Source organism: Toxotes jaculatrix, chromosome 10 (genome assembly GCF_017976425.1).
Source record: "Toxotes jaculatrix isolate fToxJac2 chromosome 10, fToxJac2.pri, whole genome shotgun sequence".
In the NCBI taxonomy this organism is placed as follows: Eukaryota; Metazoa; Chordata; class Actinopteri; family Toxotidae; genus Toxotes; species Toxotes jaculatrix.
This window is the reverse complement of record NC_054403.1, coordinates 15,556,914-15,575,613: the sequence shown is the minus strand read 5'-3', so window position 1 is coordinate 15,575,613 and position 18,700 is coordinate 15,556,914. Positions and strand designations below refer to the sequence as shown.

Here is an 18,700-nt window from a genome sequence, read left to right as displayed (position 1 = left end):
AAAGCTTGGTGATCTATAAGTTAAGGTTCTGTGTTATATCTTGGTGCAATAGCGACACCCTGAACAGAAGGTCAAAATTTGCTACTGCAATTGGTTGGATGAGATGAGACAATGCAGTCTTTCAATAGTCAACTATAAAAGTAGACCAAATTAAAGGTTAATATTTCACTATGCTAATTTCTTCAATTACAGCGGTAACCAATATCCAATCTCCCATCATTTTTTTATGCCTTTAATTAATTTCATCACACTGTCTCCTTGTGTCACACCCTCCACCAGCCTCTGTCCTGCAATGTTTGACCCACCAGTGGGGCTGGTCTGTTTAATTGGTATGTTCTCATCACTCCCTCTTTCTTTTTTGTCTCCCTCTCTTTTTCCAGGAGTGTCCAAGTGGCATTGTAAATGAGGAAACCTTCAAGCAAATATACTCCCAGTTCTTCCCACATGGAGGTACAGAGAGAAAGTGTGTTTGTGTGTACCTGTCTTTGCCACTGTATTGTTTGTACAAACTTGTTCTTATTGTCCTGCAGATGCCAGCACCTACGCACACTACCTGTTCAACGCGTTTGACTCTGCACACACTGGCTCTATAAAGTTTGAGGTTTGCGTTATTCATTCATTCTTTCCCACGTTTCTCGACTTTGATGCTCAGGTTTTGACAACATCTGCTTCAAATGATCCTCTGGTTTCTTACTTCCAACCTACCTCTGCGTTTTCAATTTGTTATTCTGTCTCTGTGTCTGTCCACATCAGGACTTTGTAACAGCTCTGTCCATCCTGCTGAGGGGCTCTGTCACTGAGAAGCTCCAGTGGACATTTAACCTCTATGATATCAACAGAGACGGATACATCAACAAAGAGGTGTGTGTTTGTGTACCTGTGCATGTCTTTTTTTTTTTTTTAACATTTGTGGGGATGCACACTGTGGTTGGGTTTTTATTAATCATGGCTCATTGAGTCTGTGTTTGTGTGTGTCTCTGTCCTGTTTCATAGGAGATGACAGACATTGTGAGAGCGATATACGACATGATGGGGAAGTACACTTACCCTGTCTTGAAAACTGATGCACCCAAACAGCATGTGGATGCCTTCTTTCAGGTAAAGGAATCTGAGTCTTTTATCATATCTAATAAAACCCCAACAACACAAACACTGACAACTGACCAAACAACAATGTATCAGTGGAACACTACATGCTTTATATTTCAGGAAGCAGCAAAAATAACTGATCATTAGCCTGAGTAATAACGGCCACCTTGGTTAAACAGCAAATAAAAGAGAAACAAAAAAAACTATAAAAAACTGCATTCCTGTCTTTGATTAACGTCTTAATATCTTCCTGTATCAATGGCTTCATGCATTTGTGTTTCTCTCCACAGAAAATGGACAAAAACAGAGACGGTGTGGTCACTCTCGATGAATTCATCCTTTCTTGTCAAGAGGTACTCTAAGTTTTTAAGTTCTCTTCTGTCTTACATAAATCTGAGGATCCTTTTGACTTTGGAGTAGGCCTTTTTCATAGAAGACATTCTTATACATCATAGTAGGGACTGCACGTGTATCTGATAACATACAAGTCAACTTTTTTTGCTCAAAAGATTTTATTTACTTTTTACAAAAGACCTTATTTTCTTCTCCTTGGCAAGTCTGTCTATAAAGGCTATTCATTATGGTATTTGCAGCTTCAAAAAGGTTTTTATTTCAGTGTGTTTGCCTTTAGAGAGAGATTACTGACATTTTCATACTGTCTTCATTTGATGGGCTTTCAGTGCCCCCTAGTGGCCAATAAACCAAATTGAATGGTGATTGCTGGATGACTTTCTCCTCACAGTCTGCTTCTTAATTTCCCTTCTTCTTCTGCCTAGGATGAAAACATCATGAGGTCTCTACAGCTTTTTGAAAACGTCATCTAGACAACGAAAAAGAGGGAGACAGTGCAATAGACGAAAGCACAGAGCGAGAGAAAAGAACAAAGAAGACAGAAGAGGGAGAAGGAGAGATGAACATGCACGGGAAAAGGAACAGCATAGCTTGCAGCTGAATCGAAACAAAGAGCTTGTCACTATGTGTGTGACGTTTGCCAGAAAACTTCATGGGAGGCGTCTTGCTGTAACAAATCCATGGCGACAAACCATCACTGGTTTTTGGAAAATGTCCCTCAGACTTAAACCCTTTGTTTGACCTTTCCGTGACCATTCATCTTGTCTCCATCTCTCTCGTTTGTTGCTGTCGTTACCGTTACTGTCACGTTGTATGGCGTGTATTTCATGTCATTGTGTAAATAATGATTCTATCACGTTTGGCCAAATCCTTCTCTGAAATAAGTAAACTGAACCACCACCTGGAATTCCTAAAAACAGCTTAGCAGTGAGATCTGCCAAATGCATTAGGGGCTTAAATAATAGCTGTTTTCATTATGTCAACGAACAACGTGAGCAGTATTGTGAAGCATGGAAGACAGAGGCCAACGGCATATTTAATATATATGTGCCATTTAAAAAAAAAACCAACTTGCTGGCAACATAGTCATCTTCTCGCTAAGTGGTTACAGTTAGGAAGCCGGGTCTGGGTGTAGCATCTCACAGAGCCACCTCAGCTGTTTTCAGACATCTTCAAAATTCAGACACAGGCCTGCAAAGGTTTGCACAGCTGAGTGTGATCAGAGCCAGCTTGCGACAGTCTTACGTCTTGTGACAGCTTGCGACGGTCCCCAAAAGCCCTCGTTACTCCTACTGTGTGTGTTCCAGTGGTCAGTGTTTCAATGTTGTAACGACTCGACTGTAGATATTTAACTGTTGTATTTGTGGCTTCTTCTCACTGTCCGGAATCATTCGTGTCTGTCTGTGTGTTTCCAATTCTGACTAACTGTCTTGTCTTTCTGTCAAGTTGGAGAGAACTGTAATTATTCTACCTGGGATTCATTGTTAAATAGGGTCCACTTAGAGGTTTACTGGTGTGCAAATGTGGACTGATACAGGGATGTGCATGCATCTAAGTGTGTGTGTGGTGTCCTGATATAAAGTTTTTTTTTTGCCTGAATATTAAAGTTTCATTAATTATAGCATGTAGCTTCATCTTGTGGACACTACAATCAGTCCAGCTGAACTGACAGGGTTTCGGCCACAGAGGAAAGTTTTGCCGTTAATATTGTCTGTTGAAAATGTCGACTCAAGAGTGACCAACCTTTCACTGTGAGGGAGAGACAGACAGAAGAGGGATGATGGAGGAAGGAACAGAGGAGGACAAAGATGAGGGAATAAGACGGAAGATGAGAGTAAAGACCTTTTCACTGATTCTGAAGGAATGGAAGCCATGTTTCAAACAAGAGCCATCGTTTTGAAGATTGAGCTGGACAAAAATACAGATTTATAAACGATTTGCTGTCATGCCCACTCACTGTGCTACCAATAGTGTAATAAAAATCCTTGCTGAGATGTGTTGTAGGTCATCTCAAATGTACCCAGGCATACTTCCAGACAGACTGACGAACAGGAAGACAAACAGATAGACAGGCATACAGACACACACACAGACAGCTTAAAACTGTCAGAATGAAATAATGTGTGTATTGAAATATTGTATAAAATCATTATATTTATCAATAAACTTTTCAAGAAACAAAATTAATTCACGTCTGCTATATTTCACCTTGTCGCTCCATAACCTTTTCTTTTTCTTTTTTTATAGATGGAAATTATGGTGTATTAAAACCTTAAAATCGTTTTTATGGTGCATCATAAAGAGCGTGAGCAAAAAGGATCACAATAACAGTTTATACTGTTATTTACACATATACAGAGAAAGTACAAAAAGGGTTGTACATCTGTGCCTCTATCCCAAAGGACACGGCCCGCAAATAAACCATGATAATGTGCATATGAAAAAGTTCACCACCATCACTGGACATGCATCACTCCCTTTATTACCCAACTTACAGCCTCTTTCATATTTTCTTCGGTTCTCTTCCCACTAATGCTGACATCTATTTTCCTTTTATTACTGCTCACAATAGCAGTTTTTCCCATAATGTAACATTTGGGCATCATTCTCGGGGACTAAGACGGTGCACCACACACCTGTATATGCACAGGTGATCGCGGTGGTGCATTGTAGTTGGAGTGGATTAATGTTTATTGGAAAAGGTTGAAGCACCAGAACGGTTTAAATGAAACAGCCATCTTTTATCTGCATTTTTTTGTGAAGACATTTTTGTTTTGTATTTTGATAAAACAGAGTAAGAGATTTATTTAAAACTCACTGACACATTTTTATATAAGTAGTCTATTCTATAGGTGCTGGAGTGTAAGTCGTGCCTTTATTTGACGTGTTCTTCCTCTAAAAAAAGCAGAGCTAACCTTTTCTAAGTGTGGCAAAGTCTGCTTGTTTCAGAATAAGGAGATCGCTTACACCTCTGCAAAATATTCAATCATGATGTGTCTCGCTGTGAAAAATGAATTACCTCCTATAGGCTAAATTTCTTTCTCCCTCTTATTCTAATAAACAGAATAAGTACAAGCATAAGAGGACAATCACAGGGTGACAAGAAATTTTAATGACGAGTTCTGTTTCAGCTCCTCTTTGAATTTGAAAAGTCTCACTGTTCCCAAGTACAGAGTTGCAAGATTTAGTCCAAGAAAGTCCTGTTTTTCTTCAAGACAGGCATCACTCACCACCAAGTCAGGTCCAGTTTCACAACCATGCACTCAAATGGCTGTGGCCCACTCTTCAGTTTTTCTCGTCCAACATGAATTTTTTTTCTCCTTTGCTTGGATTCAAGGAAAGTCCCACTGTCCTCATGTAGGCCTAATTTAATTTATTTATCCTCCCAGGGATAATAGATGATGCTTATTGATTGCAGCGTGGTGTTTGGTCTCTATTCCCTGTCCTCGGCCCAGGGTTGGAGGTTCTGCAGGGCATAGAGGGAGGAGTTATGGGCGCACAGTGGATCCGACACCGCTGATTCGCTAAGAGACTTCTGGAGGGCGGACTGCTGCAGCTGCAGGATGAGACGATTGGCCTGCTGACGCTCCGCCTCCCTCTCCTCGGCTGTCTGTCTCCTGAAACGCAGAAGAAGAATTTTAATATTGACAAATAAATAAAAAGTGTGGTTATATAAGATTAAAGAAGAACAAGAAACCGTGAATTGCGAACTACAACTGTGAAAATTCACATAGGCTGCATAAAAAACCCAGCAGTGGTAAGTTGTTGGAATAAAAATAAAATGATGTCTACAGAGCGATGCAAGGGGGAAAAGATTTGTCTGAAACATGAAACAAAAAAGGATGTCTCTGACTTCCTGCAATAATTGATAAAACTACATTTTGGAGATTTAAAAAAACAAATATTTTGGACTAATTAATATCGTAGGCTACAAATGCGTTAGGTTATAACTAAAATGCATTTGTAAACTACTGAAGAGAAAAAAATACAAAATAAAAAAATTATATTCAAGCTGTTTTTTAAATTTATTATTTGTTGCTGTTTGTGTTTAGTCTTTAGTTTTCTTCCGACCTGACGGGGTTAGGTAACAGGAAATTACGCACGGGGTCATCTGCTAAACGAGGAAAGTTTGTTTTTTACAACAGGGCGTCTGAAACGGGGGAAACTCTTCGTGGATGTAGGCCACATTGCCCGTGTTTTCTCAGGCTACAACTGGGATGATTTGCGGTTATAAATGTACGCACTGACAAGTTTGGTACGAATATGAAATTTCAAACCAACCTCCACTTGGTCCTGCGGTTTTGAAACCAGGTTTTGACCTGTGCGTCTGTCATCTTCAGACTCTTGGCCAGAGCTGCCCGCTCGGCGCTGGCCAGATATTTCTGCCGGTGGAAGCGCTTCTCCAGCTCGCAGATCTGAACTCTGGAGAAGGACGTGCGGGGCTTTTTCCGTTTCGGAGGTGTCCGGTTCTGGTACGGGTGTCCTATCCGCCGCGTGACGGCAAACGGCACAAGAGCGGCTGCAGGGAAGAGAGAGAGAGAGATGGGGGACGCACACTGGTGAGTGGAAGATAATATTTTATACAGCACCAAACAGACTAATTCACTCCCCACTCTGTATGGAAATTCAAGACCATATATCACAGATATCTGCCCTGTTTGACAATAATTCCCTATTTAGACTGTGTAGGCCACATGTGAAATATATGAGATGAAATTAATTGTGAAAGATGAGTATGGCCAAAGTATTACAAACAATACGGTTATGAAAAATTAAACACTTATCTTAATGTTACTTGGGATTTAATCGATAATCTTGGCACTGCTAATTACAGAGAGGGCAGCAGGCCTGTTGGCCTATTTATCTTTTCTTTACATGCTGCATTTATAGGCCTTTGCCAAGAAAGGCTCCTGTTAAGCTTCAATAAAATAGCAGGGCGGCTGCACGTGTGGAAAAAATGTTTTAAATCAACTTTCATTGGTTTATCTACACCTTAACTTTCTTCACCTTAATAAAGGTTAAATACAGAGACCACATCACACCCTTTATTATTCTAGCTTGTATTTTAAAGGGTTTTTAAAAAAATACAATTTATGAACTAAATTATTTGACAGCGTGATAGCTTAATCGTATTTAATAAAATGTATTGTTCATTTTTGGCCACATTAATAAATAATGACAGGACCATGTTGTTGCTGTTTGGCTCTTTAAAGACAAAGCATGGAAACAGTAGCTGTGGGATTGTATATCACATGTTTTTCTTGTCTATGTGCTGTAGAAATTAAATAGTCAAATCCTAAAACATGGGTGAAGCCAGTAACGCAGACAGCAGGCGGTTAATATCTCAAAATGTAGTTTGTTTTAAACGTGTATCCTGTTGTATTCCTGCTTTAATCCGTTTAAATAATTAAAGTGAAAACGTTTCAGTTGGCTGTAAATAGCATTTACAGATACTTTGCACAGGTGTTTGTTGTTTTAAATGGTCCAGCAGCAGTTACTAATGTTTTAAACATGATAAAATATTAATGAGGGCAGCCCATTAGGTCTAACAGCTGGCCTACCTGATATTCTGTCCTTGGCGAACCTGTTTCCTATCCAGGGGAAGCACAGCCCTCCAAAGCCAGGGACAGCGCCCTGGACGGGGGCTGGAGGTCCCGGGGCTGTCACGGGTCTGTGTGCCGGGACTCGAATCACTCCTCGGCTGCCCAGACTCCTGCTCTCCCCGTATGAACCTGAAGCCTCCACCGGAGGCATTATACCGGAGAGGGAGATAGACAGCGCGGTGTAAGAGGGCGCGCTGGCACCGGTCGGGCTTCCTAAACTGTAATAACCGTCCCCGCTGCTTAAATCTGATCCACTTTGTCTTCCAGCCGTGCGCCCGTTTTCTGGCTCTGTACCGGCTCCGAGGATCTGGTCGATGCCGAAGCTGATGGGCTCGTGATGGGCCGGTTTGGGAGGAGGGCTCGGCGCGCTGGGTGCTTGCTCCATTCCCGTCGCTCTGTCGCAAAAAAAGGACGAAAAAAAAAACTGAACAGGATGTTTTCAGTTGGATTCACAGCAGGGTCAAACAGTACCAAAGGTCATCGTCAGTAGTGTCTCCATCGCTGTCCAGTCGCCTTCCCAGAATCCAGCGTGTCCTCGTTGTCTCTAACAGGCCTCTTTCAGAGGACTGGGTCCTCTACAGGCTGTGGTGAAAGTTTGATGGGCGTTTGGAGAGATGTGACGCTCTGTCCTCCTCTCAGCGCGTCAAAACGCTCCGTCTAGCAGCTCCGTCCTCCTCCATCCCTCTCCACCTTTCATTGGCTGGCACGAGAATGACTGATTGAATGTTAATGGGGGTAGGCCCAGGATTTGGCACAATAACCAAGATTTCCCATAACCACGGGCGTCAGCTTGTTATATATATATGGCAAGATATGGCATCTTCATGTCTTCCGAATAAGTCAGTATTGGATGTTGTCGTTTTTTATCATTATAATGGAGAGTAAGGAGCAAGCGGCAACTTCATGGAAATTTATATGGCATATGTAAAAAAATTGCAGCAGTGATCACAGAAGACAAATGTTCTTCTGGGCTGTTTGGTGACGAACGTCTAATATTTTATAATTTCGACCAAATGGTGTTTTGACAGTCATCTGTCAGTGTTCCGCTCGTCTCCGTAAATGTATTCACTATCAACGGGTTAATACGTTTGGGTGACAAATGATATCAGTTGGAAAAAACTTTTTGCCCACCTTAGTGTCTGATGAATTGATACTTCTGCGCATTACCACTTTTCAGGCAAGACACAAAGTGCGCATCATTTGTCCTCTTGCTGTCTGTGTGTCACCTCTTCAGTCTGTTTCATTTGACACATGTGAAATCCACGGGAATAATAAGTTCACACGAAAACTGGTTGAAAGCTATTAGGGAAAGCTTTAGAACCTCAAGACTATTTATCATAGATATATTATAACGGGGAGACCAAAAGGAAGAAATGTCAGCCCCAATTTATTTTCCTTTTGATTTAAGTCCGCCATAATCGTCCACGCTTTATAATCAAATGCGGAGAGTTACAGTATTTTTTATTTTTCTTTGAGATTCGCCTTCAATGTTGCGTTAACTGATCAACTGTTAAAATTGTTGGATTTTTACATTGAAATAGAGAAATGTTTTTTTTCTTCAGTATCTGTAAAGCATCAGATTTAAAGCCTTAAATGTTCTTACCTTAAAACCAAATACAGTGCAGACATATTCTTGTTTATTCATGTCTAGTTACAGAAAAAAAAAAAAACATTGATATGAAATAACTGAAAACACTTAATGATGCATTTCAACTAATTGCCTTTATAAATTCTGGCGTGGAGAATGAGATCACTGAAACGGAATAAAAAAGAAAAAGCCATGGTAATAACTTTTACTGGTGCGTAATTACGCACATCCAATTCATGACATGGAACACATCGCGTCTCTTTAAAATAAAAGGACAGCAGCCTTATTGAACATTGGCAGTGAATCACCAGCACCTATTGAGCCTGGCAAAGCTTTATGTGGCCTTATTTGTTCCAGATAGCCAGTGCCACATTAAATGACCTGACAAGGGACGGCCATGGGCCACTTCAGATAAAGTGTCCGGACTCTGGAAGCTGCTAACCGCTCAGATTCAATGTAACAGGCGCCCAAAGTGACCGGATAATCTCATTTTCACTAACTTGTCTCTGGGACAGACAAATGCGTGTCGGGTTTGAATGCGGCAGGTGGCTTTTTAGACTATCACATTACAGTCCGTTAACAAACTACTACTCAACATATTAATTTACTGACAATAGGAGTTGTATTTGTAGGCGTTTTATAAGATATGTTCAACTTGTTCAGCAGTCATCTTATGGCAGGCCTTTATTTTAATGTCTGGAGTATGGAGATGATCAAATGTTGGGTTATTCTGTGTTCCTGTCAGAATGTTATGCGGGAGTTTATTGTTAGTCCGTTAGTGGTTTTGTAATCACAATGATAATAATGCTAAAGTGCATGAAAAAAAATCTTACAACAACATAAAATTAAAATGTTTAAACAGTAATTTGTGTGGTCAGAAAAACGTTACAAAATCAAAGGGAAGTGCAGAGATGCTGCGGTAGGTAATATATATTTTAAAAAGGATCTGCATCTCGCCCTTCACAATAAAGTCTTATGAAGCAATATGAGATGGGACAAGGCCCGAGGTGTTTGTTTGGCAATATGAACAGACTCTGAGTGTTGGCTGGTTCACCCTGCCATATGTGAGCTCACCGGTGGCTTTTGATGGGGGAGAATTGGTCTGTTATAGCTGTCATCTTCGTGGACATTTTTATGTTTCTCTTGATGACATTTGCAAAAAAGAAAAAAAAATCGCCACAGTAATTGTGGCGGACTTTGTGAATTGAAAACCTCGTATATAAATTCACTTAATTGATTTATAACAACTGCATGGCTGCTATTTGAGGATGACTCATAGGAAGACCACAACTGAATAATTGCTTCATGAAAATTAATAATTGTTGCGTTTATCCTGACTCCTCTGCAGAGTGAAGGCAGTCCCTCCAGACTGTACAGAGCAGACGGGGTCCCACTGGTTGCAGATGTTGGGTGTTAGTAATCCGGTGTAATCCAATGATTCTGAGTGATTATGACACATTAGCTCTGACCTACCGGGATACCACCGTGACACCGGTTATCCAAAACACTCCAGGAGAAGCCCCGTCTCCTCCCAGCCTTTATGAATTTATTGATGGTCTGAACGCTGAAGACATTGTCGGACCTATTCATTGCTTCATGATTACAACAGAAAGGTAAAAATAATTGATACCCAGAGTCCACTTTAAAAAAAAAAAAAGGAAAAAAACACACACATACACACACGCATCTGAAAAGCGGCCTTGGGGTTATCTCGTTTAGCCTACACCAAAATATTTGGACACCGTTTCTGCAGAGCCTACAGCCCGCACGAACAATTAAGCTGCACATCAATCCTGTTTTTTTTCTACAGGCAATAAAAAAGCTGACACCCTGATTCCAAAAGTCCAAAAAGAAACGACAACAAAAGAGTGAAAGAGTGCGATTTGTTTGAGAAATTACCACTTGATCTGCATAATCGGGGGCCTGGGCTGCAGCTCGGTACCCGGGGGCTGCGTTTTTATTGCGCGTCTCTTCGCCGTTATCAATTTCAGCAGCGCGCCTGACTTTTTAAAAGGGGGACGAGGCCGGCTGCTTCTGAATAATGAATGACACGTTTTTATATTGTCGCTAAAGTGCCCGTGATGTTACAATATGAAAAGGCAGCGGTAAGTAATAGTGTATTTAAAGGGGATGTAGTGTATTATTATGATGTAAAAGAGAAGGAGAGAGGCGGTAGAGAGAGGAAGATGAGTGGAGAGCAGCACCCAGAGAGAGAGAGAGATTGTTTTATTACAATAAGAGGAGATGAGTTTGCCTCGCAGCGAAATGGGGACCAGTTAATGAAACTTTACCGCAGCTAACGATTTCCCCTCCCTCGCTCTAAAAACCGCCCTTATGAAATATTTAAACTATTTAATATAGGTAGTATTAAGCTGAAAGACACTGGCATCGGCCATCTGACAACATTTACAAGGCTGTGGATTTTTTAAAGTTGGGTAAACAAAGCTTTACGGCTCGCTTTCCCTCAACCCATCTAGGCTACAACACAAGTCGTGTAGTAAATCACGCTCACATTGAGTGCAATATAGTGAAAATGTGTTTTACTGTTGGGAGACTTGATTTAGTCTAATTTACACTTTTTCTCTATACCGCGCCGTGTTTCTTTTCACACAGATGCTGCAGTTTATAGGCTAATCCTATCAATATAAGCCTGTCTTGTCTATAATGGGAGGGATAGCCTAGCATGGCCCCCAGTGTGTGTGGGGGATAGTGTTTCATATTGACATGCTCAGTGGGATTGTTGGATGAGAAGAGAGGAATGGGATCCCCCATCAGGGACTCGGTCAGGGCCATCATCATCCCTGGGCTGTCACTGGACCACTGCTCTGTGTGGACACAGTTCATCTGCTGCACACTTAAAAAGCAGATAAACCATGTAAAATGTCATTGTAAATGTCAGATACATGGCTCAGTAGATATTAAAAGATTTTAATTGCAGACTGTGAAGGCTGTCATTGAAAAAGGTTCTCTTTACTAGAGGAAACACAAGTCGTATTTCTCTTCATGATAGATGGAAACAGAAATTTGGCTTTTTGAATGATGTAGCAGCTGATTGTAAAAGTGCCACCTTACTTAAAGACAGCAATGGTGGATTATTGGAAATCTACACGGGGAAGCAGACAGCAACCACCTAAGAAACTTCATTATTCTCTTCTTGTATACAAATCAGTCATGTAAGCTTTCTTTTTGCAAGTATCAGGATGCACATTTAACCACATAAAGATTCCCTGATATGGTAGATATTTGTTTCAGTGAACATTGCATTCTTGTTACACTTGAGGAACAATATGCTTTGACTCTGAGTGTGCGTGCGTGAGGGTAGACCATGTTAGCCTGTCTGATGGTTGAATGCATGGCTGCCTCTTCACGCTGGTTAAAAGTCAGAGAGGGAGGGAAAGAGGGAGGGAGAGGAGGATGGAGAGGAAGAGAGTGAGAAAGGGAAGTAAGTAACCGCATGGACGTGAATTACAGGGATGGACGCAGAGCAGAGAGCAAAAACAGGATGGACGGATGGCTAAGACAGAGATGTGAGAGAAAGAGTTAAAGCATTAATGGGGATCATTTGGGGCTGATGATAATTGAGCACATGGCTTGAGTTTGTATTAGGGGATTCCCATAGCATTGTCTTGTCTTTATACGTGTGTGTGTGTGTGTGGTTGCAGTTATGGGAGTTAAGCTCTGTCTTATCTCTTCTGAGTGCTAAGTAAAAGTTTCTCTGCTGTTTTTGTGGAGACGTTTTTAGCTTCTGATCTTACTCAATAGCTTTCAGAGGGATCTGCCATTGACAAAATGACTGATGTAATTAATAAGTGAGTGTGTTTGCTATTGCTCTAATGACTTATGACTGATTTATGTGTGTGTGTGTGTGTGTGTGTGTGTGTGTGTGTGTCAGAGAGCGTGCCAGTGTGGGTTTGTGTTTAAGAGCAGCTGAGTGCTCCTGAACGCCCCTGGTTGTGGCGCTAATGTGTTAATTCATTACTGCTTGTAGTCAGTTGCATTGTGTCAGAGCTGTTTCCCCGTCTCTCTCTCTGTCTGTGTCCTCTCCGCTTCATAAAAGCCGATTATCTTGCACGTCGCCGCCGTTCCACCCATTCTCTCCTGCCTCTTGACCTCCTCACCCCTCCTGTTGCCTGCCTGCGGGGCGCTCATGCAGGGGAGGAGGGGAGGGAGGGACAGAGGACCAGCTGCCACCAGTCATAGTGCTCTGCTGCCTGGCAGAGGGAGCTACTCCAGCCCCCTGCTTCGCTGGGCCTTCTGGCCCCTCAGGGTGGAGGGGGGGCACCAGCCTCATGCCACCAGCCCCACCTGTCTTGCCCCAGGCGCAGGAGTGTGACCGATTAGACACACACACACACTCACATATACACAGCCACACATGCATGTTACTGCCTGATGACCCCAAAAATGTCCACTCTCCAGTAACTTTGATTTGATCCAATGTACTTTGAAAATATTTTGTAAGCTCTTCCAGCTCATAGACATGCAAGTAATCCTTTGTTTGAATTAAAATCATGGAAATGAAAAGTTATATATTTTGCACACTCACATGTACACAGAAATTTTTATTTAAATACAGCTCCGTACACACTCACAGAGATTTCCACAGCACAAATGCTCACACACACACACACACAGACAGACACACTACACTGCTTCCCTCCTCACACACACGCACATGGATACACAGAGGCACTTTGCTGTGAGGCGTGAAAGAGCGAGAGCTAAGTGAGGCCACTCCAGAGCGCTATTCTCTATATTGATTTCCCATTATCAGACCCCAGTCCCTGTGGAGTCATTAGTGCCGGGATCAAACAGACAGACAGAGAAGGAGACTAATACCAGTCACTTACTCCAGCACAGGGAGATCACCTTACTTCCCTGAGGGTAGGAAGGCCAGAGAGGAGCAGAGGAGGAGAGAAATCCAGGAAGGGGGGAGGTAGTAGACGGACGAGTGCAACGGGCTAACAGATGGAGATGGCGATGTGTAGAGAGAGAGGAAGAGGAAAGAGGTGGGGTTTCGCATTGGAACGTTCATGGGCAAATGGTAGACACTCTTTGATCACTTTATTTGGCTGTTCTGTTTTTCCGGTTGTAGTGGAAATGTCTGACTTTCTTGCTCTCTGTTCTCTGCTCTCCTTTACAGCTAAGCATTCACGCCGTCTCAAAACCAAGGCTGTCTTTCATTATTGCTGAATTCAAGTTCTCATGTTTTCAGAGATGGGTGCCTTTTCTCTTTGTCCAACCTTGTAAAATGTGGCCAATATAGCTCCTCGTCCTACTCTCTGTCAATAATTTTATGGTAAAGATGCAATGATGAATGGTTTTCATGTAGCCGGCAGCTGTCCCCACACCAGAGAGAGACAAAGGGAGAGAGAGAAAGAGTGAAAGAGGAATATGAAAAGTGAGATACTCATTTTGGTCCCTTGTTTCATAATTTCTGTGGATGTATTTATTCTCTATGGATTCAGGGGGAACAATGAATTCGTAGTATGAATCAACACCATCCATCTTATTCACTTCTGCCTGCATGTGAGCCCTGGAAGTGGTGTTTAGGCTTTACTCCACAAACACACACAGATCGACACACACACACACACACACACACACACACACACACACACACACACACACACACACACAGCTCAGATGGGGGTGACCCTGGCCTGACCCCCCTGCTGACCCCCAATCTGTTCCCCAACCTCACACCATGAGAGACCGGGGCACACCGGGATAGGGACACACACGCTCAAAGACACACACACTGGCATATCGCGCAATGTGTGATCTGATGGATATCTCCTCAGACAGTACCATGTGTGTGGGCAGTGTGCATGTGGACAGCGTGTGGATGTGTGTGTAAGTCTAAATGTGTGTAGTGTTGTACCCTCTGCCCCCTCCCACTGGTGTTAATTGATTCTTGGTGCGCTTTGCTGATTGGTGTGAGGACCCCTAGAGGCGGGCCCAGTCTCCACCGATTCCCCCTCCCCATTGGTTTTTCACCTCACACACACACACACACACACACACACACATATATATACGCACGCACACCTACACACACATATATATATATATACACGCACGCACACCTTACACAGCACACACATATACAGTGTATGGTATATCTCTCTCTATGTATATATCCACAAACTGTTCGTAGAACGTGTGTTGGTTGTACATGCACGTGTGAGTAAAAAAAAAACACACACACACACACACACACACACACAAACTTGTGTCTTTCAGGGGGTTTTCACACCCTAGTAAAGAGGAAGCTGGCTAGCTGACACGAGCAGATTGCGGATCATATGAGACGATCCACACAGAAAAAAATCAGTGTCTTAGAGGTGATTCATGAACAATATAGGTGGGCGTAGGTGTGTGTGTGTGTGTGTGTGTGTGTGTGTGTGTGTGTGTGTGTGTGTGTGTGTGTGTGTGTCTGTGTGTGTGTATGTGTGAGAGAGAGAGAGAGCCAGAAAGACAGTAAGAGAGATGAATCTCCGGTTATTAATTTCCAGCCGCGGCCCCTGGGTGAGATGTTAATATAGGGCTGATTGTGACTAATTTCTTATTAATTGCCATCAGCGATTACACAGTGGCCAGTAATGTGGCTAATTTGTTGAAATGAATTTGGTTTTCTGAGGCATTTTAATTGCTGCAGGTGGGCAGCGTCCTCCGCACACTGTCGCTTTTGTTTTTCAGCAGGAAACTTTTGAAGTTGTGCTGCTGCTGTATGCGAATAGTATTAGTAGCATTAGTGTGAATAAAGCATATTACGGTAACTGTATAGTATATGTACATATGTCTAGTGTTTGTATATGTTTCTGTCTCTCTGTCTACACAAACAAATCTTTGCAGCATCATTGTAAATGTCACTGATATCTTATTCATCAGGTTTATGCTTCCTCCTACTTCCATATATCTCTGCACGTTCATGATCATTGCAGTGGGGACGGAGGGACATTTAAGTTGTTGCCTTTGTTTGTTGAATGTTTATAGCTTCCGTTAGCACAGTCTCAACGACCACTGAGGAACCAGTAGATACAAAATCCAAATCCCCCTATAAAAGAGGAGATGCCCTCTGGGCAGCCATAGCTCATAGTTGGCCTGATTTAGTGGCAGCCAGGAATCTGGGCTTGAATAAAGACAGAGAGAGCGAGGGCAGAGTGGGAGAGAGAGAGGGAGAGAGGAAAAGATAGCTCCCTGTGTGATAAATAGCCCTGGCTCTCTCTATTGCATTAGCCGTCCGGGCCGATAGATTGCGAGCCCAATAGACCCAGACGTATGCGATTGGTTTCTCATATAAAAGTTGCATATTAAATTCCTTCACAGGACTGTGCCCCTCAAGCGTGAAGGAGGGAAGGAAGAAATGGGAGTTAAAAAGCAGAAAGTGGAGAAAGGAATGGAAGATCAAGAAAAAGGCTTTTTATGAGAGGCGAAACGAAGGCAGAGAGTTGGGGAAGCCGGAGAAGAAGGGGGAAAGATAATGTCAGGAGAAAAGTAGCTTGATGGTAGAAAAGACAAATGGTGATGTCATGTATTTAATAAGTCCGTGGATATTGGGCGATGAGTGCGACCGTACGTCCATTTAATCAGTATTGCTTCCCAATGAAGATTTCTCTCTTGTTTTCACTCACTCCCCCCTTCTTCTGTTCTCAGCCGTTCTCCACATGCTAACGACCTCTCTAATTGTTTCCAAGCTCATTAAGATGCTGATGTTTTAATAGTAATTAATCCGTCATTTGCCTACATGCAAACACGGGCCACTGAGGTTTGTTCTACGCTGTTTCAACACACTGATAATGCAGTAGCCTATTCAAAGGAGACAATATCCTGCTAATTTAGCTCATCACTGTTAATTGGTTGTTAAGTGCCTTTAATTACCAAGCAGGCTTTGGGATTTGGGTCGGCAGAAAGAGGAGGATCGCTATGGTAGTCCCTGCCTGTCTAATGGATCTTGTGTGAACTTTGAAAACCGGAATAAATGACCAAAGGGTGAAAAGAGACACACATTGACCCTGTTCTGTTTTCTATCTGTGCCGTTTTCTCTCTCTCCGCATTTCCTTTCTTCTTTTCCTTCCTTTCCTTCGTCCTCCTGTCCCTTCCTCCATCTCTGTCTCACTCCCTATCTCTTTCTCCAGATATTATTAACTCATTAAGTTTTTTTCATTATTTTTAATAAAAGATGAGTTATGGCTTTAGCCTCACTGTGGCAGCATCCCCCCACACTCTCCTCCTCCTCCTCCCTTCCTCCTCTCTCCCTTCCTCTTCAACCATTTACTCCCTCCCCTCATTCCCTTCATCCCCCCCATTTTCTCTTTCCTTCTTGGCCATATTGTGCCTCCTCCGATACGTTTGACCCCTGAACTACAATTTCTGACCTCGGTGTTGCTGGTTACAACCTTCTGTCCATCCTCTTTGCTTTCGCCACAGTCACTCACATCTATCAATCATCTCTCTTTCTCATAGCGCTGAGCAGTCTTTAGATGGCATTCATAAGATTTATGATTCATGATTCTCTCTCTTCTTCTGTGTGTGTGTGTGTGTGTTTGTGTGTGTGCGCAAGAGAGCGAGAGAATGGAGAGAAGGAAAAAGAGAGAAAGAGAAAGAGACAAAGACAGACTGAAGAAGGAGAGGGGCTTGTCGATGACACAGTTGAATAATGACAATATCTATGATTGATAGCTTATACAGAGCAAGTCGGGTGTGTGTACTGTATTTGTGTGTGTGTGTGTGTGTTTGTGTGTGTGTGTGTGTGTGTGTGTGTGTGTGTGTGTGTGTGCACACGTGTTAGAGTGACAGAAAGAGAGAAGGAGAGTTTATATGTTCTGTTTTTTCCCCACATTAATCTGATGTTAAAGAAGCAATGATAAATGGTTTTCATGTAGTGTGAGCTGTCAGTGGTCACTCTGGAAAAGAGAGGGAGGGAGAAGGCAGCAAGTGGCCAGAATTACCAAGGGACACATGATGTTTATGTAAGAACAGAGAGAGTCAGGGAGATGAAAGCATAATAAGTGTCTTTCGGTTAGAAAGGACAGTTGTTAACGGCACTGGTTTACAGCCGTGAAGTAAATGAAATATTTACTTTTAATAGCCTTTTAAAGGCAGTTATTCGATACATTTGGATTTGTCACTATTTGATATAAAGTTAACATAAATACTGACATGCCATATATACATGCAAAGAGTTATTCCTCTACAAGAAGTGCTCCCTTTTGTCATTACTACACTGTAAGCGATGGGGCACAAAATCCGCTGCCTTTTTTTTCTGTGCAAAAATGAATTCTTACGTTCAGCCGAGGCAATAAGAGGCTTCAGCAGTCTTGTACAGCTAAAGTCAAGTCAAGTGGGTATCTTTCAAAGTTACGGTCGCTTTAGTATGACATTCCTTCTTTGTGTTTCCATGAGCAGTATTTCCTTGCTGAGCCACACTGGAGGGTTGTTGCATGCCTGTATTTTTCCAAAACCAAACACTGGCAACAAAGATAGAAACTGCCAGGCCAAACATGGCTAAAGACATGTTCACATTACCCCTGTGTTCAATGAAACAGCTCCACGTGCAGCACAAAAAGAGAACAAGATGTCACGTTTCTGATGAGTCTGACATATAAATTTTGCTCCGAGCAATCACAGACTGTAAACAGTGTTTGAGAGCAATGCCACAATTTTTAGTCTGGTAGCCATATGATTTTCTAAACATGGAGGAAAAACACAATGGAATAATAAGTTTTGCATTTTCAAACGCATCAGTGTTCTGAATGCCTGAGCACATCCACATGGTCAAAGTTGAACAAAGGTGACCTCCGACCTGTGAATTCACCAAAGTTGGCTGAAGATTGTACCGAAACGGGAAATATATGCTTGTCCATTGTGTGGGATTCACTTTAGGTAAGTGGGAGATGGAGTGAATATTCGGTGGAGGGATGTGTAAAGCGACCTTACCTTTACTCAGACTGCTGATGCCTCAATTTAGCCTTGGCACAGAAGTTAAGCTTTGCAGTAGTTTAGGCAAATCATGGTATTGTAGCCATGTCAGCTGTTTGGCTTCAGCCGTTTCATTCATGCTCAG

At 42.3% G+C, this 18,700-nt stretch overlaps 2 protein-coding genes across 3 annotated transcripts in view; one reads left to right on the top strand and one right to left on the bottom strand.

Moving 5' to 3' along the window:
- Positions 1-3,502, top strand: part of LOC121188785 (Kv channel-interacting protein 1) — a 41,283-nt gene extending 37,781 nt beyond the window's left edge. For both annotated transcript variants that reach the window (XM_041048678.1, XM_041048679.1), the window contains exons 3-8: positions 381-450; positions 531-601; positions 754-861; positions 994-1,098; positions 1,380-1,442; positions 1,866-3,502. In XM_041048678.1, the coding sequence (XP_040904612.1) occupies positions 381-450; positions 531-601; positions 754-861; positions 994-1,098; positions 1,380-1,442; positions 1,866-1,913 (465 nt within the window). In that variant the 3' untranslated portion in view covers positions 1,914-3,502. The remainder of the gene's footprint in view (positions 1-380; positions 451-530; positions 602-753; positions 862-993; positions 1,099-1,379; positions 1,443-1,865) is intronic.
- A 141-nt stretch (positions 3,503-3,643) lies between these two features.
- LOC121188784 (T-cell leukemia homeobox protein 3-like) lies at positions 3,644-7,632 on the bottom strand. Its single transcript, XM_041048677.1, has 3 exons — positions 7,002-7,632; positions 5,722-5,959; positions 3,644-5,057 (listed from the first exon to the last, which is right to left on the bottom strand). The coding sequence occupies exons 1-3, from the start codon at positions 7,426-7,428 to the stop codon at positions 4,874-4,876; spliced, it is 849 nt and encodes a 282-aa protein (XP_040904611.1). The 5' UTR covers positions 7,429-7,632; the 3' UTR covers positions 3,644-4,873.
- Between the last annotated feature and the right edge of the window lie 11,068 nt (positions 7,633-18,700).

Excerpts from the sequence above, each read along its gene's own strand:
- LOC121188784 (XM_041048677.1), bottom strand. The coding sequence starts at position 7,428 with ATGGAGCAAGCACCCAGCGCGCCGAGCCCTCCTCCCAAACCGGCCCAT. Across the intron at positions 5,960-7,001 it reads CGCCAAGGACAGAATATCAG|CCGCTCTTGTGCCGTTTGCC; the intron begins GTAGGCCAGCTG and ends TCTTCCCTGCAG. Across the intron at positions 5,058-5,721 it reads AACCGCAGGACCAAGTGGAG|GAGACAGACAGCCGAGGAGA; the intron begins GTTGGTTTGAAA and ends TCTGCGTTTCAG.